Source organism: Callithrix jacchus, chromosome 16 (genome assembly GCF_049354715.1).
Source record: "Callithrix jacchus isolate 240 chromosome 16, calJac240_pri, whole genome shotgun sequence".
Lineage (NCBI taxonomy): Eukaryota > Metazoa > Chordata > Mammalia > Primates > Cebidae > Callithrix > Callithrix jacchus.
Window position 1 is genome coordinate 96,336,977 of NC_133517.1, and position 24,745 is coordinate 96,361,721.

The 24,745-nt window shown below is 44.6% G+C and overlaps 1 protein-coding gene across 4 annotated transcripts in view; it reads left to right on the plus strand.

Annotated features, from left to right (window-relative positions):
• Nucleotides 1–24,745, plus strand: part of SNX31 (sorting nexin 31) — a 77,226-nt gene that overhangs the window by 30,474 nt on the left and 22,007 nt on the right. For all 4 annotated transcript variants that reach the window (XM_002759349.6, XM_017965656.4, XM_017965657.4 and 1 more), the window contains exons 5-10: nucleotides 1,763–1,873; nucleotides 6,282–6,372; nucleotides 7,601–7,688; nucleotides 12,126–12,195; nucleotides 19,727–19,819; nucleotides 23,334–23,537. In XM_002759349.6, the coding sequence (XP_002759395.4) occupies nucleotides 1,763–1,873; nucleotides 6,282–6,372; nucleotides 7,601–7,688; nucleotides 12,126–12,195; nucleotides 19,727–19,819; nucleotides 23,334–23,537 (657 nt within the window). The remainder of the gene's footprint in view (nucleotides 1–1,762; nucleotides 1,874–6,281; nucleotides 6,373–7,600; nucleotides 7,689–12,125; nucleotides 12,196–19,726; nucleotides 19,820–23,333; nucleotides 23,538–24,745) is intronic.

The window sequence follows — 24,745 nt, forward strand, 5'->3', positions numbered from 1 at the left end:
CTGTAGCAAAATCATAAATTACTGCATATATGGTGTGGTAAAATAAAAAACCAATTTGATGGGAGGCCGAGGTGGGCGTATCATGAGGTCAGAAGTTCGAGAACAGCCTGGCCAACATGGTGAAACCCTGTCTCTACTAAAAAGATACAAAAATTAGCCTGGCATGGTGGCAGGCACCTGTAATTCCAGCTACCTGGGAGGCTGAGGCAGGAGAATTGCTTGAACCCAGGCCAAGATTTCTCCATTGTCCCCAGTTCCTGGCACAGAGCTCCTGGGAATTTCCTTGGTGTTAGGACTGCCTTTTGTGATCCTTAACAAGCACCTTTCAGCACTGCCTGAGTTTATGCTGATGAGATGACTCTTGGCTGAAGGGCTTCGAGGTAGCATCAGGATGGGGACTGGTTACCTGAAAGACCACAGCATGATTAGAGGATTGAGACTTTCGGCCCCAATCCGCCCCCTCAACCCTCAGCCTCCGGGGAAGGGAGAGTGGCTGGAGATTGAGTTTAGTTACCAGTGGCCAATGATTTAATCAATTACGCCTATGTCATGGACCTCCATAAGAAACCCCTAAGCAATGGGGTTTGAGGAGCTTCCATAATGGCACCTCCATAAACAACCACCCCTAAGCAATGGGGTTTGAAGTGCTTCCAGGTTGGTGAACACGTGGCGGTGCTGGAAGGGTGGGCCACCCAACAAGAGCATGGCAACTCTACCTGTACCCTGCTCTGTGTATCTCCTCCATCTGGCTGTTTCTGAGTTGTAGCCTTCATGACCAGGCAATAATGAATGGTAAGTTCACCATTTTCTTCTGCTTTGTGATTTGTTCTAGCAACTATGAAACCTGAGATGGAGACAAGGAAACCAGAATTTATAGTCAGCCGGGCAGAAATGTGGGTAACTTGGGCCCCATATTTGCTGCTGGCATGTAAAGAGGGTAGTCTTGTGGAGCTGAGCCCTTGAACTTGTGGGATCTGAGGCTAACTCCAGGTAAAGCATGATAGAATCCAATTGCCTTGTTGGACAGCCATTTTGACGTTCAAGAATTGGAGAGTTGGTTGCTACAAGGAAACACTCCCCCCCCACCTCCCCTCCCCTCACCCCAACATTTAGTGTCAGAAAGAATCAGGGATATGGGCTTTAGGGATGCTGGAAATACTGAAAATTGGGCAAGTTAATTCTGAGACTGTCAAGGATGTGGACTTTATCAAAAGCTGTTTTCTCCAACATAGATACTCAGTTGTTTACTTGGGAATTCTTTAAGCTTCATGTTACTGCTTTGCCTTGTCTCCACTATGCCCTGCAAAGAGCCCTCCCAATCTCTGCACATGTCTCCTGGGAATTTTGGGTACCATATGCTAGAAGAGCACCAAAAAGGGAAGCTATGGATTGTTCACTTGCTGCAATGGTACAGCTTTAAAAATTGGTATGGAGGCTGGGCTCGGTGGCTCACACCTGTAATCCCAGCACTTTGGGAGGCCAAGGCAGGTGGATCACCTGAGATGAGGAGTTCGAGACCAGCCTGGCCAACATGGTGAAACCCCATCACTACTAAAAATACAACAAAATTAGCTGGGCGTGGTGGTGCGCACCTGTAACCTCAGCTACTCAGGAGGCTGATGCAGGAGAATCGCTTGAACCTAGAAGGCAGAGGTTGCAGTGAACCGAGATCACACCATTGCACTCCAGCCTGGGCAAGAGTGAGACTCTGCCTCCAAAAACAAAGGTGTGGAAATTAATTTTGCTTTTCTTTTGCTTACAGAATACATTTGACATCGCCACCAAGAAAGCTTCTCTGGACATATTTCTGCCCAATGAACGGAGTATCCCAGTCGAAATTCTAACATCAGACACTGCTGAAAGAATCCTAGAGGTAAGCTTTGTTTAAACTCCAGCCCAGAACCGAATCTAGGGATAGTTCTGTTTGGAAAGCAGAGAGCGGGATACGGTTACCTTCCAGAAGCTTCTGGCCTGTTGCTTTACTCTGTGAATGACTTACCTGCCGAGGTACTGGCATTTCCTGGGAGATCAACCAAGGAACCTGCGATACAGCCAATCCTCCAGGGCCTCTTTGGTTTCGCCCTCCCTGGGGGCACCAATTTTCCAGAGATCTCTTGGAAGGCTGCTGTCACTTCCTTGGCACTTAGCCAGGGCTCTGGCCTATAAATATGTAAAATGCTTTATTATTGGATGCCCCGCAGTTGGGAGCAGGAAGGAAAGTGGAGCTTGGCAGAGTCTGAAACAGGCCATATCTCGGTGTGCTGGTGACAGGTCCTGGCAGAGGGTGGCAGGGGAATTCTTGAAGGTTCCTATTCTCCTACAGAGAAAATTCTTGAAACCAGGGCTCCATCAGGGCTAATTCTGGGTGCAGAGGATCCAGATGTGAGTGGTGGTCCACTCTCTGAGGACTGACAAGGCAAGACCCAGAAGGCTTCTCCCCTTCTTCAGCTCTGCCTCCCAGACCCTTTTTCCATCTGCTGAGTGGAGCTGCAGAGGAGATGCTGTCTTCTCCACCCACATCCTGCTCCCGGGGTGCCAGCGCCAGGCCCTTTTCCTTTGGAAGGTCTTAGTTCTAATCCTCCAGAGAAACATACAAGAGAAAATACAAAGTTATAAACATGAAGAAGAGTAAGAAAGTTTCTAGGACCTTTCAAAGGATGGAAAGTTCTTGTGCTTTGGTTATGGTGTCTGACCCTTTCTGAGCTGAGAAATGGAAACACTCCCATTTTGGCCGCTAGCTCTTCAGGCCTGCCTTGACCTAAGCTATTCCTGAATCTCCAGCCTCTCTCATATTCATCGCCTCTCCATTTCTTCCTCTCCATCCCACATCTGGACCTTAGTCCAGCCCTCATCATTTCCCAGCTACATCTCTACAGCTGCCCCTAAACTAGCCTCCCTGCCTCTAGTCTTGCTAATCTTTGGTACTGATTTCCAGCATAATCTTTCTAAAGAATATGAAAGGCCCTTGATGCTTGAAGGAGTTTGTACCCCAAAACAAAGACCATAAAAACACAGTTCCCTCAATTGCCCAGGACCTAGAAGTGAGAGACAGATTCATAAATGAAGGAGGAGTAGGAAGGCAGTAATAGAATGGGAGCCACAGACTGCATGCGTCTGGGGCCAGGCAGGTAGCTCTGGGGTACAACTGCAGGAGGGGAGATAATTTGGAAATGGATGGAATCGTTCAAAACAGGAGAGCACCTGCCTTGCCCAAAGCCATCATCATTGACTTTTTTTTCACACACTGGACTTGCTGACCAAACTAGACAAACCTGCAGCTGAAGGCAGTGGTGGCGGTGGTAGTGTGGGGTCTCCTATCTTCTGAGTTTAGGATGAGTTGTAGATTCAAATTACAGTCATGTGCCACATAACGAGGTTTTTTTGGTCAACATTGCACAGCATGTACAATGGTGGTCCCATAAGGTTATGATATAATGTTTTGCTGTACTCTTTCTGTATCTAGATATGTTTAGATGCATTAATATTTATCAATATGTTACAGTGGTCTACAGTATTTAGTACAGTCACAAGCCTACTACACTACTACAAACCTGGGCTAAGAGGCTCATAGCCAAGGAACAGCGGACCGTGCCATCTGGCCTAGGCATACAGTAGGCAATAGCATTTAGATTTGTGTAAGTTTCCTTCGCGGTGTTCACACAACGAAATCACCTAACGATGCATTTCTCAGAATGTATTCCTGGCACTAAGCAACACACAGCTGTATGGTGCTGCTGCGTAATGGCCGTGTGAATTTGGTTAAGTTACTTCCCAGACAGAAATAGTTCACGATGCAGAGATGATGGCAGTTGTGGTTATTGATCATTATTGGTATTGATACTGATACTGGAGGGAGTGCTGAATAATACCGAGTAGGGAGATACCTCCAGGGTTCTGTGGTACCATCTGTTTTGTCCATTTCCCTTGAAACTAATAGCATACATTTGATGAGGTACATTTGCAGTCAGAAAAGTGTGCTTCCCCTCTTCCAATCATGTTGGCTTGTGAGAAACTCAGACCCAAGACGTTGACGTCATTGGATCAGATAAGTTTAACTGGAGGTTCTACCCTAGAAGTGGTAGAGTTTCCATAACAGGTGGAGTGATCACTTGGCCGCCACAGGTTTGAATTTCCTTCCAGGAACTGGGACATTCTCTAGGTTGCATAAAACTGTAATTTATATATATATATATGTTTTTTTTTTTTGAGACAGAGTTTCGCTCTTTGTTACCCAGGCTGGAGTGCAATGGCGCAATCTCGGCTCACCGCAACCTCCACCTCCTGGGTTCAAGCAATTCTCCTGCCTCAGCCTCCTGAGTAGCTGGGATTACAGGCATGCACCACTGTGCCCAGCTAATTTTTTGTATTTTTAGTAGAGACGGGGTTTCACCACGTTGACCAGGATCTTCTCCAGCACACTTGCTGCCATTCTCACTTTGCTTCCCCAGGTCTGCCTGACCCACAGCCTGCCTTTTACTTTTCAGGTTTTTTGTTCATTTGTTTGTTTTGAAATGGCGTTTCACTCTTGTCACCTATGCTGGAGTGCAATGGCTCTATCTTGGCTCACTGCAACCTCTGCCTCCTGGCTTCAAGCGATTCTCCTGCCTCAGCCTCCGAGTAGCTGGGATTACAGGCACCTGCCACCATGCCCAGCTATGTTTTCTTTTTTTTAATAGGGATAGAGTTTCACCATGTTGGCCATGCTGGTCTTGAACTCCTGACCTCCGGTGATCTGCCCATCTTGGCCTTCCAGAGTGCTTAGATTACAGGCATGAGCCACTGCATCAGCCTCAATGGGCTCTTTAAAGGCCAGCAGCAAGTTAAAATCTAGGGCTACTGTGGTGCTAGTGATGGCGTTTGTATTTTGAATCATCATTAACATTTGCTAAGAGGAAAAATATTATGTATTTTTTGCTGATGCTCACTCCTTTCAAAAGAAGGTGTTTACGTCTTTATGAATGCAAAAGGCTTCTTCATTTTCCTTTTGCCCCCACACCTCTCCTCTGTCTGCCTTGGCATGTAAGCTTGTTGACTTCCCTAAATTAGACAAAAGAAAAAATCTCATTTGAGTGGACCTGGGTCAGGTTTACTCTGGGAAAGATGTCTATATGCTGTTACCTACCACACACCCACCCACACACAGAAGAGTCCTGTGTTTGGCTTCTGGGTGTTTTGCAACCCATAACATGGGGGAAAGGGAGAGACAGAAAGAAGGGGAAAGGGAATTGCGTTGAAAGTGTTGAAACTGTTTCTGGGCTGCTCTTTATTTTCAAAGCTATGTTGGCAACACCCACTCATACCAGCGACCTAATCAGACTGTTTCCTCGGGGTAATTTATGGATTTCTGACAAGAGAAGGCCCCTTTTGAGCCTGGTGTTTGTACAACTGCCACCTAGAGAACTGGGAGCCATAAGTAAAGCCCCTCTCGCAGGCAGTGCCTGGAGACAACTCCTTGAGTGTTACGGAAGTAATTTAGGGAGTTAAAACCAGGAGTCCGAGGAAATTACTGGAGAGCCCAGTGTTGAGGAGCTGTGCTGGGTGGATGGCAGGGAGGTAGTCTGTGGTCACGCAGAAGTTTCTGCTAAGGGAGGATGAGGAGATGCCCAATACTGAGAGGGGACAGCCTGATAGACTGATGGTAAAAATGAAGCCACTGGTGTTGAAATGAAAGCCGTTTGTTATAAAGGTCAAAGGAATGTGAAGGAAGGCAACCTATGCCCGGGATCTGAGGTTTTCATTTTGCAAACATCATGGTAAATTACACGTTGGCCATCACAGGAAACATCAAGGAGAAGCAGGCCTGGCGTGTCAAAGGTGGGCAGTAGCGCATGCACGTTTGTATGTCAGACAAGCAGTGGGGAGTGATCCTTCTCCAAATATCTGGTAACGCAGCCCACAGGAAGGCAAATTAGTGTGTAGGCTCCAGGGACAGACGTCACAGTAGGACAGACGTTCCTGGAGCATGGCTGCTGCCCTCCAGGGGAAAATAAAGACCAACACGATCCAGGAGTGTGTCCACATCTGAGATAGGATGACCAGCCTCGACTGGGACCAGCCTCTGTCCGTTGAGGTGAGACTGATTTTTATTTTCTTTATTCTAATTTTTTGTGTTTTTGAATTTTTTAAAATGAGTGCCATTTTTGGATTCCAAAACGCTGAGTGTTCACTAACCAATGGCAGCACTTTTTATGGATGAGTCTGGCCCATTTCCAGTTCCACATGTCACAGGATGCATGGTGGGCACAGCTAACTTTTCCCCTTCTGCTTGTTTTTGGTTAAAGGTGGTGTCACACAAAATCGGACTGTGTCGGGAGCTCTTGGACTACTTCGGCCTCTTTCTCATTCGGTTTGGCAAGGAAGGCAAGCTCTCTGGTAAGAAGGAGGGATCAGATGAATCAGCTAGGAGATGCGGTGGGCAGGTATGAGCAGGGGCTCGATGCAAGAGTCACAGCTGAGGGGCTGGCTGCCCCCCGGGGTGTGGTCCCTACTGCTGTTCTCAGTCACTGGATTAAGGGTTTGGAGAATGGGAGGTTGTATCCTTGTTAGGGTAGAGTGGAGGCAAGTTGCTCATACTTTGGTGGTCCAGTGCACTTGTGCACCCCCAGCCCTAATCCTGTCCCCTTTCCCTTTACCCCAGGCCGGGGCCTGACCACTGATCACCCGCTGGTACCCTTTCCTGTGAATGGAGTGCTACACTCCAGGTGTCAGGGCGCCCCACCACAGTGTCATTTCCCCTTGTTTTTGTTTTGTTTTGTTTGATTCTTTGTTTTGAGATGGAAGTTGCACTCTTGTTGCCCAGGTTGGAGTGCAATGGTGCAATCTCGGCTCACCGCAACCTCTGCCTCCAGGTTCAAGCCATTCTCCTGCCTCAGCCTCCCGAGTAGCTAGCATTACAGGCTCCTAATGACACCTGGCTATTTTTTGTATTTTTAGTAGAGACAGAGTTTCTCCATGTTGGTCAGGCTAGTCTCGAACTCCTGACCTCAGGTGATCCAACTGCCTCGGCCTCCCAAAGTGCTGGGATTATAGGCATGAGCCACGGTGCCTGGCCTCATTTCTCCTTTTTAAGGAACGTTTGTGGATGATATCAATGAGTTAATAGATTCTTTTTTTCAAGTGTAATGAGATAGTGTAAGAAGACAGTCTGATTCTCATCTTATCTTTTGTTTTCTCTACAGTATGTTTCTAGATATTACAAAGTTTTTTTGTGTGAAATGGTATTTAATATTAAAGTAGTTTATAAATGTCCTCAAGAAGCCGGGGGAGGTGGCTTTGAGTTGGAAGCAAAAAGGTTTGTGTAGTGGGTTGGATGCTAGACACCGTGGTGATCTGTGGAGGCTCTGGATGTCTCTGGACCTATTTTTTCATCTATCTCGCAGTGTAAAACATCTCCCACTCAAGGGGCTTTATTTTATGAGGATCAAATGATATTTATTTTTTGAATGAACTTCAGAAAGTTAAAATTACGTATAAATACAGAGGATATTCTTACTGTGACTTTATTGTTTCCAATAAGGTTTTATTTTCTCATTTGAAAGCTGCTGTATACAAGCTGTCTGTGCTGTTTCAACCAGTAAGACTGGCTTTCCCCTTTCTCTAGTTGTAAAAAAATTGGCGGACTTTGAACTCCCTTATGTTCATCTTGCAAGTTCTGAAGTGGAAAACTGTAAGGTTGGACTCCGAAAGTGGTAAGTAGGTACTGAAAGTGACAGAAGGCATTTGAGGGTGTCTTGCCATTACCCATCAGGACTTGTCAGAGTCACGTCACATTCTGCTCACAGCCTGACATCTGGAGACCAAGAACTTAGGGAAGGTTGTAAGAAAAGCAGTGAAGGTCAGGCGCTGTGGTCTATGCCTGTAATCTCGGTAAAGGCCAGGCGCTGTGGTCTATGCCTGTAATCTCGGTAAAGGTCAGGCGCTGTGGTCTATGCCTGCAATCTCGGTAAAGGCCAGGCGCTGTGGTCTATGCCTGTAATCTCGGTAAAGGCCAGGCGCTGTGGTCTATGCCTGTAATCTCGGTAAAGGTCAGGCGCTGTGGTCTATGCCTGCAATCTCGGTAAAGGCCAGCCGCTGTGGTCTATGCCTGTAATCTCGGTAAAGGTCAGGCGCTGTGGTCTATGCCTGCAATCTCGGTAAAGGCCAGGCGCTGTGGTCTATGCCTGTAATCTCGGTAAAGGCCAGGCGCTGTGGTCTATGCCTGTAATCTCGGTAAAGGCCAGGCGCTGTGGTCTATGCCTGTAATCTTGGTAAAGGCCAGGCGCTGTGGTCTATGCTTGTAATCTCAGTATTTTGGGAGACCAAGGCAAGAGGATTGCTGGAGCCCAGGAGTTCAAGATCAGCCTGGGAAACATAGCAAGACCTCATCTCCACTAAAAATCAAAAACCTTAGCCAGGAGGGGTGGTGTGCATCTGTGGTCCCAGCTATTCAGGAGGCTGAGGCAGAAGAATCACTTGAGCCCAGGATTGAGACCCCAGTGAGCCGAGATAACACCACTGCACTCCAGCCTGGGCTGTATCAGTGCAAGACCCTGTCTCAAAAAGAAAATAAAAGCAACGAAAATGAGAGGGTGAAATGAACTAGTTTCTGAATATTTGTCCTGAAGAATAGGATGTTGGCTGTGTGTGGTGGCTCAAGCCTGTAATTCCAGCACTTTGGGAGGCTGAGGCAGGTGGATCATGAGGTCAGGCGTTTGAAACCAACCTGGCCAACATAGTGAAACCCTGTTTCTACTAAAAATATGAAAAAATTAGCTGGTCATGGAGGCGGGTACCTGCAATCCCAGCTACTTGGGAGGCTGAGGCAGGAGAATCACTTGAACCTGGGAGGCGGAGGTTGCAGTGAACTGAGATTGTGCCACTGCACTCCAGCCCCAGCAATAGTGCGAGACTCCGTCTTCAAAAAAAAAGAACAGGAGACGAAGACTTTCACTAGTCTCAGGTAAATACTTGGGGTGGGGTGGGGTATTAAAATGAGGAGAGCGGCCATCTTTCTGCTTTCTACTAATAGGCGAACAAGAAAGTAAGACTTGAAAACTATGGGCAGGACCAGGGGATGTGAACTGGAGCAGGTAATTACGGGAAATGGCTGGCCTTGAGTTGCTTTGCAGTGGATCACTGACTGTATTAATGGAGGGACTTTGTTGGTGATTACAAGCAGATCTGATTCATCCATAGAAGCGTGGTGTTCCCTGAAGGCAAAGGATGGATTCAGCCAGTTTGCAGTGAATTTGAACTCGGAGTATTGGGCTTACGCATGTCGAAAGGATGTGTACCAGGGCCTTCCATATTCCTAGATCAATAGGACACAAATGTCCCTCTGCAGAAAATACTGTCATTTCCTCCAGTAACAGGGGTCTGTGGAGAACAAAATATTATAGAAAATAGCACTGAGCAGCAGGACCTTACGCACCCCAGTCCTGTAACCTCAGTTCCTACGTTTATTACCGTGGCTACAGGGGAGTGCACCTTAGGCTCCTCTCCCCCAGCCCATGTATTCTGTTATCTGAGTACAGAGGCTTTAAAGAAAGGTATTTTGAAATATGAGAATTCCCTTGACCTTGTGATGCCTTGCTTGAGGACTCCAGTTTGTGCCTTCGAATTGTGGAAGGACATTCTCAGCAAGACAGTTCAAAAACTGCTATTCAGAAGTATCCTGAGGAATGGTGAAAATCTTGAGGTGGCCGGGCGCAGTGACTCACACCTGTAATCCCAACACTTTGGGAGGCCAAGGCAGGCAGAGATCAAGACCATCCTGGCCAACCTGGTAAAACCCCGTGTCTCCTGAAAATAGAAAAATTATCTGGGCATGGTGGTGCATGCCTATAATTCCAGCTACTTGGGAGGCTGAGGCAGGAAAATCACTTGAACCAGGGAGTCAGAGGTTGCAGTGAGCTGAGATTGCGCCACTGTACTCCAGCCTGGTGACAGAGCTAGACTCTATCTCAAAAAATAAAAAAAATCTTGAGGTGTGAAACCCTGAGAACGGGAGGAGGACTAGGTTCCATCCAATGGTTTAGAGAACAGCTGTTCTGGAGGTTGCTCACTGTAGTGAGTGGTGAGCACAGTTGTTCCTGGAATCAGAGTACATGAATCTAAGTCACGGCTTGTTCAGATCTTAGCTGCATAAACTTGGCCAAGTTGTTCAAGCTCTCTAAGCCTCGATTTCTTTATCTGGAAAATGGGAATAATAAAAATAGTGTCTACATCATAGGATTGTTGTAAGAATTACGTAAAATAATCCCATATACTCAGGAAGTTTTGGTCATATTTTTGACTGCCATATTGATGGTGATGGTGATTATAGGAAGCAAAAAAAAAAAAAAAACTCCTGGGGCTTAAATTTTCACTCATGTGCTCTCCTGAAAACTTGAGATCAAAGGGGAGATGAGGATTCTGCTTCTTATCTTGAAGCTTGAATTAAAAATTAGGCATTGCCCATGTCTTTGTTAAATAGGTAAATTCTAGATATGTGCAAGAGAAAACATCTCCCCCAAATTATAAGCCAGCATTTCAAATGCAGGCAGATTGCCTCTGTTGATGGGAACTGGGAAAAAAGGAGGTCCCACTTCTGTTGTTAGAGCTGAGGATCTGCTCTCCGGAGGGGAGATTCTGGCATAGGCTCCTGCAGGGGCATCATCCTCTTTCCAGAGGGAAGTCTTGCCAGATGGAAGCCGGAAGGCTTGCTCCAAAAGCTGAATGATTCCCAGAAGGTGAAGCCTCAGTCAGTGAGGACTAGTGGCATCTTAAGGACTTTTCTGTATGCCATGAATTGCCTGGGTGCGTCTCTTCAATGATGATGGAATGGCTTCCTCCAGGCCAGAGTGTGCCTGTGCGGGCCTGTGGAAGCCCCAGTCTGGGATGGGTCTGTTCTCTGCACACGGGGCCTCTGGGATGTGTGGGTGCATAGTTACCTGGATTGTAAGTAGGGATGCTTCAGTTACTTCTCCCTACCCCAGAATGAAGTTGACCTTCAAGCACTGTATTTATCCTTTTCCTGCTCTAAGCCAACCCCATTGGTCTATTCACCCTATTCTTCTGAGTGTAGTGACTCTACTCACCTCTGTCTTCTAGTTGGTGGAGACCAGCCATAGGTACCCTTTCCTGACAGCTGCAGTCCCTTCTTAACATGCTACTGTGTGTCTACAGTCATTCATTTCAGTTGCTCTTGATTCTGGATCTGATAGGCAGACACGGAGCCCTGGCTACTTGCAAGTCACTCTACCACGATGCAGAGGGGCAACTCTGGATAGGACCCAGCCCCTGGCCTGGGAGTTCTTCACAGCTGGTGTCAAGAAAACTTAATCAGAGCGACAATTGGAATAAACTCAGGGTGCAGAGGAAGCATAGCAGACAGGCGGCTAACACAGCCTTGGGGAGAAGGGACCAGAGGAGGGGGCACTGCATGAGGCTTATAAAGAAAGGCCAATCCATCAAGGGAGGAGACTGGTGAGGGTGTTGGTCTTCCAGGCAGGGGGGAGAGGAGAGAACAGGTGGTTAGAATGTAGTGTTGGTGGTGGGTTTGGTGAGAGATGGAACTGGAAATGAAAGTGGGGGTGGTCCTGGGAAGGACCCTGGAAGCTAGAAGAACAAATATCAAACTCTGGGAACTATGAGAGTCTGAAAAGTTGCACAGGAAAGGCCATGCTGGTTAGAATGTGGAGCATGAGATTAAGGGCACACGACTGAGACACAAAGCCTGGGAAGGAGGTTCCCAGAGCAGCTCAGGCAAGAGATGCGGGTGGCTCTGGTGCAGGGCGGTAAATACAAGGGTGGGTCTGTAGGGGGCTGACGACTATGCCAGGCACTGTACGGTGGAGAAAGGAAATCCAGGACTCGTTGGCCAAGAGTCAGGCTGAGCGTGAACAGGGATGCAGACCATTCCCCTAAAGCTTTATTTTTGTGCCTCTTTATTCTCAAAGCCCTCCAGGCAAGAGCTTACAGCGTAAAGAAATTAGGAAACAAAAGAGGTGGAGGGGCCGAGGGAAAGCGAGGCTCGTGGAGCGTTTGGCTTCACTGAAAAGGGTGCCCTCATTCATAGGGTGCAGGGCCATCACTTTCCAAAGCACTTCTCAGGTGTACCCATGGCCATGTCACAGGAGTGAATTATACATTCCTGAATTTTGCAGGTATATGGATCCATCCCTCGACTCCATGCTGATGGATTGCAAGGCTGCTGTAGATTTGCTGTACATGCAGGTGAGGGTCACCGAGAGCTCTGACAGCACCATAGATCACTGGCCGTGTTGGCCTGGAATCACTTAAAAACATTTTGTGGTAGTTAATAATTCTGCCTCCATACCCAGAATAGGCAAATTCATAGAGACAGAAAGTAGAACAGAGGTTAGCAGGGGCTGGGGGGAGTGGGAAGGAGAAGCTGTTATTGTTTGATGGGTACAAGTTTTTGTTGGGGGACAATTAAAAAGTTTTAGCTCTAAATAGGGGTGATGATTATCCAACACTGTGAATGTATATAATGACTCTGAATGTTTTGAACAGTCAGAATGACAAGTTATGTTGTATATATTTTACCAAGATAACAATAAAATGTAAACAGTAGAGGAGTTTAGAGAAAGAAAAGGAATTCCATCTCCGCTTTAACAATCCCCCTCTGAATTTGCAGCCGATACACTGTCATCATGAGCCTAGAAATGATATCCCTGATCATTTAAAGCCGTGCGTGATCCTAACTCTCACTCTAACATAGCCTTCTTGCCCCTCAGCCAACAAGCAGCCTGCCTGCCCCTGGCTTCAGCTGGGTGGGTGTGTGGCCTGCACAGTTGTCCTGGGCTCTGCTCAGAGAACCCACGCTTCTATAATGATCGCTGTTGCCATCTTGAAATTCTTCATTTTATTTTTATTGTTTATTTAAAAAAATTAAATTTTCAGCCAGGCACAGTGCCTCATGCCTGTAATCCCAGCACTTTGGGAGGATCATGAGGTCAGGTGTTCAAGACCAGCCTGGCCAACATAGTGAAATTCCGTCTCTACTAAAAATACAAAAAAATTAGGTGGACATGGTGGCGGGTACCTGTAATCCCAGCTACTTAGGAGGCTGAGGTAGAAGAATCGCTTGAACCTGGGAGGAGGAGGTTGCAATGAGTGGAGATTGCGCTACTGTACTCCAGCCTGGGCGACAGTGACAGTCTTCATCTAAAAAAAAAATTTCTTTTCACTGGTACATAGGTGTATAATATTTATGGGTTATATGAGATATTTGATGCAGGCATGCAGTGTGTGATAATCACATCAGAGTAAATAAGTTATCCATCCCCTCAAGCATTTATCCTTTACATTACAGACACTGCAATGATATTCTTTTCGTTATTTTTAAATGTGCAATTGAAGTTTTTCTGACTATCGTCATCCTGTTGTGCAAATGTTAGGTCTTACTCATTCTAATTTTTTTTTGTGCCTATTAACCAAAATTCTTAATTTTTGAACAGCATTTTCATTTTGCACTAGGTAGACCCTGAAAATTATGTAGTTGGGGGCCGGGCATGGTGGCTCACACATATAATCCCAGCACTTTGGGAGGCTGAGGAGGGTGGATCACTAGGTCAAGAGATCGAGACTCTCCTGGTCAACACGGTGAAACCCCATCTCTACTAAAAATACAAAAAATTAGCGGGGCATGGTGGCTCAGCCTGTAGTTCCAGCTACTCGGGAGGCTGAGGTAGGAGAATTGCTTGAACCCAGGAGGCGGAGGTTGCAGTGAGCAGAGATCACGCCATTGCACTCCAGCCTGGGTAACAAGAGCGAAACTTCGTCTCAAAAAAAAAAAAAAACTATGTAGTTGGCCTTACCTACTACCCCTACCCCCAGCCTCCCATAAATTTCGAGCTTGGCCTCAGCTCCCTTCTCCTGCTTCATGTGGTAAAGCTTCTGCCAAGTAGTGGAATGATCAGCCGGTGCTGCCTGTAACATACACACGCAGGTCACCCGCTGCCCCAGGTGTTCATACTCACCACGCTGCCATCTTCAGAGACCTGATCTTTTCCAAGCTTGGCTCAACCATTCTGGGAAGAAAGCTCAGAAACTTCTTTCATTGAGTTCCCTGAGAATATCCCATAATCTATTGTCAGGCAGCAGGCAGGGTGGCGGGTCACAGCCCTGCCCTGCTCCAACCCCACCCAGGCTTTCCAGCTCACTCAGACTAACCCCAAATCCCAATGTCCTTGTTCTGTCTCCACCATAGCGTTTCTATCATCTGACTGTGTAAGTGTGTGTGTGTGTGTGTGTGTGTGTGTGTTGTGTGCATTTGTTTACACTCTCCCTACTGGAATGATTTCTCCATGAAAGTGGGTATTTATTTGTTCACTGCTGCATACCCAGAAACTGGAACCGTTCCTGGCACGACATCAGCATTAAGCCCTGTGGTGGGCCTGGCATCATATTAATTAAGTGCATTATGTCACTGGAGCTTCATAACAACTCTGTAAGGCAGTTGGTACCATCCACATTTTCAAGAAGAAAAATAATAGGTGTGCTGACAAAGGATTGAGTAGTGGGTGTGGATTAATACAGGATGTAGATAGAGAAATTTAACAACGCTTATTTGTAGGTGGCTTTTATTTAGCATGATTCTAAGCTGCTATACTCAGTAGCTTTTATAAACTCAGGAGAGAGGAGAGAGATGGTGGATAGGTTATTACTTTTAATGAGCTTTTCCAGGGGAATGTTAATGAAACTGTAGTACTTTGGGTATAGCAAAAAGGTCAGTGGGTAGGTTTTGATACTCTGGCTTACTAGAGGGCGTAGAAGAGGGAAAGAAACTTAGCCCATGCCTCCTTAAGTGACTTTTAGAGATCGAGACCCCAAAGCTCTTCTAAATTCTTTTTTTTTTTTTTAATTTTAAGATGGGGTTTCACCATGTTGGCCAGGCTGGTCTCAAACTCCTTACCTCAAGTGATCGGGCCACCTTGGCTTCCCAAAGTGCTGGGATTACAGGTGTGAGACACCACGCCCACCTAGCTCTTCTAAATTCTAAAAGGGCAAACCAAAATATCATTTATTAAATGTTTAGTGTTCACTGTTATATTTTTATGGCTGGAATATGGCTTTGAGTTCATTCTATATTATATATTAATCCATGTATAATCATGTTCAGCCTGGGCACGGGGGCACACGCCTGTAATCCCAGCACTTTGAGAGGCTGAAGCAGGTGGATTACTTAAGCTCAGGAGTTCAAGACTAGCCTGGGCACTATGGCAAAATCCCATCTCTACCAAAAATACAAAAGTCAGCCAGGTGTGATAGTATATGCCTGTGGTCCCAGCTACTCAGGAGGCTGATGGGCGAGGATGGCTTGAGCCCAGAAGGCAGAGGCTGTAGTCAGCTGTGATCACACCGCTACACTCCAGCCAGGGCAACATACCAAGAATCTGTCTCAAAAAAAAAAAAAAGTTCAGTGTACCAGGTTATATGACTTAGAGTAGAATGTTCTACTTTAAATGTTTATTGAGGCCCATCCTTGCTACTGTTTCCATGCTGTTATGATGCATTATTAGCTATGTCTGGTTTGATACCAAGTCCTTGGTTGAGATTGCATCACATCATTCTAATATCATTCCTGTGGGAAATATCATCTTGATGGCATGTCTTTTGCTTCTCGTCGTATGACAGGTCAGAGCTTCAAGCATCATAATGTGACTTTTTGAATCTGTCTTCATTAAGGAGTTATAAACCACGGGAAAATGGATGATGATACTACCTCTGCTCACAGCTAGAAAAAAAGGTGGCTTCATGGAAGGCACACTGAATTGCAGTTTCGGAAATGAATTCTGTCCCTTGCTCTGCCACTGGCCCTCTCTCTGGGTGACTCTGGGCCAGCCACTGCATCCTTCTGAACCATGACACCTCCCTGTAGAGATGAGGTAGAACTAACATTGTCTCTAAGTTTTCTACAAGCCTTAATAGACTGTCATTCAAATCTTAGCTCATTGCCTGGCAACCTCTCCAAAAAATTGGAGTTGATGTCATAATAACCTTTATCATCATCATCATCGTTCCCTGAATCTGGGTAGAGGAGCTAAGAAGTCAAAGGTGGCCCCAGGGTCAGCAGGAGAGTCAGGACCACAATTCCTGCCTCTTTTGGGAGGCCTGCCTTGGCTCTCCCCAGAAGAAAATGCCTGACTTCCTCCCAAGTCTCCCCGCCAGACTCTGAATGGCCAAGGGCAGAGACTGTCTCGTTCCTCCTGTGTCCTGGGTGGTGGGATATGTGAAAGACTAAGAAGCAGCCTGGAGCGGTGGCTCACGCCTGTAATCCCAGCACTTTGGGAGGCTGAGAAGAGCCATCACCTAAGGTCAGGAATTCAAAATCAGCCTGGTCAACATGGTGAAACCCCATCCCTACTAAAAATACAAAAATTAGCTGGGTGTGGTAGTGCACACTTGTAGAACCAGCTACTTGAGAGGCTGAGGCAGAAGAAGCACTTGAACCTGGGAGGTGGAGGTTGCAGTGAGCCAAGAATACGTCACTGCATTCCAGCCTGGGTGACAGAGGGACACTGTCTCAAAAAAACCAAAAATAGGTAATGAATCAAACAGTTACGTTCCCTTTGCTATAGGCCATCTGCATCTCTGTCTGAGGATCCAGTTGCTCCGGTGGTGAATGGCATGTCTTGGGTTAGCACGTACTGCTGTGACTCCTGCTTATCTTTACACAGCCATCCCTTCTCTTTGATATTGTTGCCCTGTGCTAACAGCCCTTGCCGGGCACTACCATCAAGTACAATTCAGAAAAGAAAGCAGTGTTTAGTTCTTCACATTCATGCTTTCTCGATGGTCTGTAGGTTTGGTTTGAAGAATTGGCAACAAGGAGAAAGGCTCGGGGTGGATAGCCTACTTGGTAAGAATTCAGTGGCTTGGGCGAGGGTAGGAAGGCTTGGTGTAGTGCCCAGTCCTGGGTTTGCTGTAACTCCTGCCACTTATTTTCCGGGTCATCTTGACCATCATAACCTCTTGGAACCTCAATTTGCTCATCTGTAAGATGGTGGTATTGTTCCTTCCCACAGAATACAGTAGGCACTTCTTATCTTTGGTCTAGCTTTCTGTGGTTTCAGTTACCTACAGTCAAGCATGGTCTGAAAATATTAAATGGAAACATTTCAGAAATAAACAATTCTTAAGTTTTAAATTGCATGCCATTCTGAGTAGTGTGATAAAATGTCTTGCTGGCCAGGAACATGAATCATCTTTTTGTCCAGTTGATTCGTGCTGTCTGCATCATCCACCTGTCAGTCACTTAGTAGTGATCTCAGTTATCAGACCCACTGTCCTGGTGTCCCAACACTTGTGTTCAAGGCCCCAGTTTTACTTAACACTGGCCCTAAAGTGCGAGAGTGGTGATGCTGGAATATTGCTACCATTGTTCTGTTTTCTTATTAGTTATTATTGTTCATCTCTTACTGTGCCTCATTTATAAATTATTCTTATAATTTATTATAGGTATGTATATGCAGGAAAAGCATAGTATATATAGAGTTTGGTATTATCCACAATAATACCAGGCATCCCCCCAGGAGTCTTGGATAGTATCCCCAGAGGATAAGGGAAACTGCCGTAGTTGGGAAAAAGTCAATGACAAAATTGATCTCAAACAAGTTTTCAAAAAATATTAGTTATTTTTCTTCTCCTCTCTAAATCCCATGTCTTTTTCCCCCAGCCTAAACAGCAATATTTAAAGTGTATTCAGCTTTTCATTCTTCTCTTGGAGATAAAGCTTAACCTGCCACTATCACTGAGGGATGTAATAGACAGGCTTATGTTCAGACTAAGGTGAAAATAAGCTCCTGTTAATTGGCAAAGAATTGCTGGGCATTGCCATATGTAGGACACTGGGGAAGACACAGTGAGACAAAGGGCACAGGGTCTTCCCTTGAGGGCTTGGCAGCCTAACTGAGGGACAGTAGCCAATTCTGCCGCATCATGACAAGTCAGAGCAGCATAGGCTGAGTAGGTGGACAGCTGATACCACGGCCTCCCTGGGACCAGACTGGCTAAAGGGGAAGGAAGCTGGGTGCCGAGAGGAGGGAGGAAGAGTGCAGGAACAACTGCCTAGCCCAGGAAGGGAGGCTGAGACCACAGACTTTGTTGCTTCCATGTTTCACATTGCTTCACCACAGCGCTGACGTACTTCCACAGTGGGCAAGTTACCTACCAGGCGATTTCTGCCTTTGAGTCCAGTGTCATTCTGCTGAAATCTGCGGTGGATTAGGAAGCAACCAAGAAGCCCGTTAGGGATTTGGAGTTTGGGAATGCTTGCTGATGGTGGTTACCCTAGGCTGACCAGACAGAATCCAACAATATATTCAACTTTAATTTTTTAGCGTAAAATTAGTTTTTATCTTATAAAAAGTTTGCAAACATGGAAGAGTTCAAAAATGAAAGTAGATTACACCCCAAATCTTAAATCAAGCAGGCATATAAACTATTAATTAACTGTTTGGGTATATTTATTTCATATATATGTCATGTATTTGCACATCCATTTCCTTGACTCATAAGTATCCATAGGAGGATTTTTTGTTGTTTATGTTTATTTTTTGTTGTTTTATAAAAATCAGGGTCTACTACTAGACTTTTGCTTGGCAATCTGGTATTTTTCATGTACATTGCACACATTTCCCGTGTTGTTAAATATTCTGTGTGACTTTTAATGATCGCATAGCCTATTATTTAGTTATACCCAAACCCAGTTACCTGTTTTGGGGCATTTGATAACAGCCATCACAGGGTGGCTGTAAGGACTGACTTTTGTTCTGAAGCAATTAGAACATTGCCTGACACACAGTAAGCATTATACATGTGTTTGCCAATATTAAGTTGAAAATGGTTCATTATTATAAGCTATAATAGTAATGGCCTATCAACATATTTTCCCCATATCTATGTTTATGATTCAAATATATTCACTATTTGCAATTCCTTTTTGTCAATTGCCAGTACATAGCTGTTGTCCATTTTCCTATTGAGGATGCTTACATTTTTCCTATTGCTTTATGTAAATATTAACTGTTTGCTGTATAGGATGCAGTCATTTTCCATGGTTTTCCATTTGATTCTTAGTTTTGTTCTTGGTGGTCTTTATGTACAGAAGTTTTATATTTTCACATAATTATATATGACTATTTCTTCATTATGACATTTTGCTTTTGTATCTTAGAAAATATATTCCCTTGGGGGTAGGGGGCTAGGGGATGGATAGCAGGGGGTGGGAGGCTAGGGGAGGGGTAGCATTAGGAGAAATGCCTAATGTAGACGACAGTGTGATGGATGCAGCAAACCACCATGGCACATGTATACCTATGTAACCTGCATGTTCTACACATGTACCCCAGAACTTAAAAGATAATAATAGTAAAAATAAAAGAAACTCAAAAGCCCCCCCAAAAAAGATACTCCCTACCTCAAGATCAGATAAAAATATTTGCCTTTTTTTTCCCGTGATTCTTCTATGGTTTTATACATTTAAATCTTTATCTGGAATTTATGTGATTGGATGGTGTGGGGAAAGAGCTCATTTTATTTTCTTTGCCAAGTGTTGCCAAATTCCCTCCAAACTGCTGAACAACCTCTTCTTACTAATTTAAAAAATAAAGTTTATAACCTGCTAAATCCCTAAATATATATCCACTTGGGTTTGTTTTTATAGCCCTTCATGCAAGAGTATGTTTTTGTCGGATTGATTAATTTCTGCTGCTAATTTTACTACTTATGTTATTTGAAGGCAATACAGGACATTGCAAAAGAATGGGCCAAACCCACACAGGCGCAGAGGCAGAACTTAGAAGCTCTCCAGAAAGAAGACAATCAAACAAAGGTGAATCAAATATTGCTCCAAGAGGAATCCCTTGAAAGGGAGTTAAAGAAACATGTTAGAATTGAACTGTTTCTGTCATTTATAAACCTACCAAGCTCTAAAAGTGGGGCTCTTTCTTAACAAATAAGAATACCTTCATTGATTGTTCTGAGTACAGAATTAATAAAAGCTTATTGTTTAAAGATTCTAAAAAACAGAAAACCAGAATATCGTGAGTCCTCTTCTAAGTTAATTAATATAGATCCTCTGCATTATTTTTAGTGACTACAGAGTATTCCATTTCATGGCTATATTATCATTTGGCTAACCACTTTTCTATTATTGGAAGTCAAGTTGTTTCCAGCTGTTGCTGCTATAAATCACTTTGGCAGCAAGAGCCATGAGGCCCAGGACTATGTCTAATTCATACATACTCTGTGTATTCACAGCACCTGGTACAGTTCCTGGCTGGAGTCCCTGAACACTGCAGCCAACATTCTCTGTCTTTGAGTATGAGTTCTATTATTCCTTAGAACAGATTTCTAAATATTCATTTTTTTTTCTAAACATTCATTTTTAAAGCTCCCACAAAGGTGTTACCAACTCACATACCTCCTGTCCCCAAGCAGCGAATGTGAGTCTGACAGACAGGACATATTTTAACGGAAGAAATGGCCTCTGTTTTGTTGTGCTGTCTTTTTAAAAACTCCTTTGACTTTGCCAATGTTCACAACTGCAACATTGATTTTTGAACAAAATACAATCAAAATTGAGAGGACTCGTGTATATTTAACAGAAAATAATTCTTCAAAGGCTCAGACACTTTGAGATTTTTATTGATGGACTGCAGAAAAAGAAAAAGGACAGGCACATACTGCCACAATTTAGTATTCCCCTCTCTGGTGTTCTACCTCAGCTTTGTCACGATGAAAGGAGCTCATGTTCTCTGTGTATTTGTGGATTTTGACAAGTGCAGCTTCTGTTTTGATGGGTAAAGTATTGCTGTTACTTTAGATGCAATTACAAACTGGGTATACCACAGCCAAATCTTCATACGTATCTGCCCTAGAAACCTCTAAATTTAGTAGGAATATTGTTCTTACCATGCTCTGCCAAAATATGTATTTGTAGTTTTTCCACAAAATAAATTTTATCTTCTATGATAAACATTTTACCTGAATTTACCATACTATTTGTAATAATGCTCTTTTAAAAAGCTTTGCTTTGAGTACATAAATTGAATGGAAAAAAATTTAATTAGTATTGAAAGTTGCTTTCTCTCAAAGCATCTGCATGTACTGATATGTAACCAATATTATTTGTTTATGATGTTCTTCTGCTAATGGAGCAAACACATTAACAACTACACTTGTACATGTACAAGAAAACTTGGAATTGAAAATGAGTGAAATTAACTTAAAGAAGAGTCATTTGATCTAAATTAGAGAAAGGTTGTGGTCCATGGGCCGCTTTTTTTGTAAACAAAGTTTTATTGGCACACAATTATTCATTCATATATTGTCTAAGGCTGCTTTTGTGTGGCAGTGGTAGAGGTAAGTAGTTGCAATAGGGGCCATAGGCCTGTACAGCTGAAAATATTTACTAGATGGTTCTTTACATAAAAGTTTGCAATCCCTGATCAAAATGAAAATATATTAATGTAAACATACTTTCTGCAGCTGTCTGTGTTAAATTGTCTTTTTTAGGTACAATCTTTTTTTTTTTTTTGAGATGGAGTCTTGCTCTGTCACCAGGCTAGAGTGCAGTGGCATGATCTTGGCTCGTGGCAACCTCTGCCTCCTGAATTCAAGTGATTCTCCTTCCTCAGCCTCCTGAGTAGCTGGGATTACAGGCATGTGCCACCACGCCTCCCTAATTTTTGTATTTTCAGTAGAGACAGAGTTTCACCATGTTGGCCAGGATGGTCTCGATCTCTTGACCTCGTGATCTGACTGCCTTGTCCTCCCACAAAGTGCTGGGATTACAGGCATGAGCCACTGCACCTGGCAAATTGTCTTTTTTAGGTACAATCTTAACTGATTTTCAAGCAGATAATACTTGTAGATTTCTATCTTCTGGTGTTCACACAGTAATATCACAACACCCTTTTATTGAATGTCAAATGTCAACAAGCATTTTACATAAGCTACTTACTCATCACCAATTTTCTTGCAAAATAGAACTTTTACTTTTAGTTCATTTCAGCCAAGAGATTATGACAATTTTAAAAAGCGTCATCAAACAATAAGATGAACAATAATAGATTTATACCATATAAGCTAGAAAGTATCATAGCGAAGCATCACACTGTTCTCTGTATGCTCTGTGACAAGATTTCAGCCCCTGACCCCAATCACTGCACAAGTACCATGTACTCACAACCTGTTCTTTCTGATGTTTCTCATTGGCCCAACTGAAGGTCAGCCTTAATACATCTCCCAAGCTGAAGCCTGGCCCATAGCACAATGAGCTGGCACATGTGGCTGGATGGATCAGTGGCTTTGAATACTTCTGCCAGCATGAAATCAGGAGTCAGCTGTCCCTCACTGCTTCTGTCTCTGCCTGTTTTGCTGTATCTGAGAACGCCTCCGGAGTCCTTGTAAAGGAGGTGTGAGTTACCTTGCTTCAGGAAAGGATCACAAGTTGTCAGTGGGTGGTCTTTCTGATTTAACCGTGTGCTAAAGTGGGAACTCTGTTCTCCTAATGCACATCTCATGCCATTAGACCAGGCCCATGGTGAAAGCTGGAATAAGAGAGTGGAGGTCACCAAACCTACAGCAGCTTATCTAAATGCAATCAGTAATAAAATAAAAAGCCCTGGATAGACATTAATTAGACAGGTTGCCTTGATCAGTGGTGTGACTGCAACTGTCCTCAGTTGTTAGGTCACTTCAGAAGCAGAGGGAAAAGCTAAATTTTAAAAGTCACATAAAAGTGTTCCCTTGGAAACTGGGGGCTCTCTGGAATTCTACTTAGAAAGCAGACCAGCTCGTGCCCTCGTTTCATTGCCATTTCTCAAATGTCTTTCTCTGACAATTAATAGCACCATCACATAAAGCAGCCTGTAAAAATGAACTGCTTTTCCTACATAGATCTCAGCTTAGTTTTTTTTAAGCCAGCATTTTAAATATACACTTTTTTGTTTACTTGCTATTATAATCTGCTGAGACAGAATCATATCTGTTCATTCATTTTATGGACTCTTTTCTTCATTTACTCATGGAATATTTTTATTCCTGCTGTGCACCAAGCACCATAACAGGGACAGAGACACAACAGTGAAGGAAGTAGGAATGGTCCCTCCCTGGAAGGACACTCCATTAATTTCCACCAATTTCTGATCAACACAGGGGCACTGCCTCCATTTGTATGGTCAAGAAGAAAAGCCACTTTCACTGTGACTCAGTTCTGTGTATTCTTCTAGAATGGCAGTAGCTTCTGACATGATGTTTTCATCTGTTTCAAGTGGCCCTTTGCTTCCTCTTGCCTTCCCCGCACTGCCCCCCCCCCGCCCCCATCACTCTCTTTGGAGCAGTTTTTGGAGCTGGCCCAGGAGGTACGGCACTATGGATACCTGCAGCTGGATCCTTGTACCTGTGACTACCCAGAACCGGGCTCTGGAGCTGTTCTTTCTGTTGGCAATAATGAGATCAGCTGCCGCATCTCCCTGCCTGATGGCCAGACCCAGGACACCATTTTCCAGATGAGCGGAGTGAAGTGCTGGCAGGTCACTTTCCTTGTGAGTATCTTGGCACCTCGCTTTGCCCTTGACTTAAAATCCTGTCACACTTGGATGACAAAGTTGACACTAGGGAGATAGGTTTGCCATTTGAATCTGTACTTCGAGTAGAGTGACATCTAAGCCACATTAAATATCACCTAGTGGTAAAACCTATCTGTAGTGTGGTACAGGTTCCCAGCCAGAGAAGCAGAGATGCTGATCTTCCCACCTTCAACAGCTGCCTCCCTACTGCTTGAAGCGTAGCTGTAGTAATAACAGCAAATGGCAACAACAGCTACTATTTGTTGAGCGCTTACTGTGTGCTCAGTGCTGACAAGGTGTCTACCCTTCAAGGCAGGCATTGATTGGCAGAGCTCTTCTTACAGCACTTTGGCATCGTGCTTGCATTGCCAGCTCCTCACAAGAGAAACCTTATCAGATTTATCGAGTTCCCACTTTGTACCAGGGGCTGTGCTGCACGGTCTCATCTGTTATTTAACTCAGCCCATAAGAACCCAGTGAGCTAAGGGGTGTTACCCTCTTTGCACAGGAAACTGAGGTTAACTAATAGAGGACAAAAGCTATCAGAGCATGATGCCTACTTGTTAAATCCATGGAATCCCTGGGGAGTTTTTTAGCTGGGCTCCTATTTGACCTCTCTGTGGCATTTGATACTGTCAACCATTTCTTCCTTCTCAAAAATCTGTCTCCTTCCTTCCCTACCTACTTTTATGGGCCACTTTTCCCTCTGAGCATTCCTGAAATGCTGGTGTTCCCTGGCACTGCATTCTAGCATCTTTCCTCTACTTACTATCTGAAATCAATCACCCAGATCCTTCTCAAAGGCCCAGTTTTTTTCTACCTCTAGATGCCTTCACCAGGTGTCTCACAGACACCTCAAACACAGCCCTTCCCCAAAGCAGACGTGTCCTTTCTGCCTTCTGCCCATCACGGGGTTCTTCTGCCTGTGTTCCCTGTCTTGGTCAAGGGAATTTCCACTACCATGGATTAAATTTTGAAGTTATCTCTGACTTTTCTCTCTCTCTCTCACCCTACACATTTAAGTGCTAAATATACTTTACTTTCCCTCAAAAGTCTCCCTTACCAGCCTGGGCAACATAGCAAAATCCCATCTCTACAAAATAATACAAAAATAAGCCAGGCCTGGTGGTGTACACCTGTGGTCCCAGCTACCAGGGAGGTGGGAGGATCCCTTGAGCCTAGGA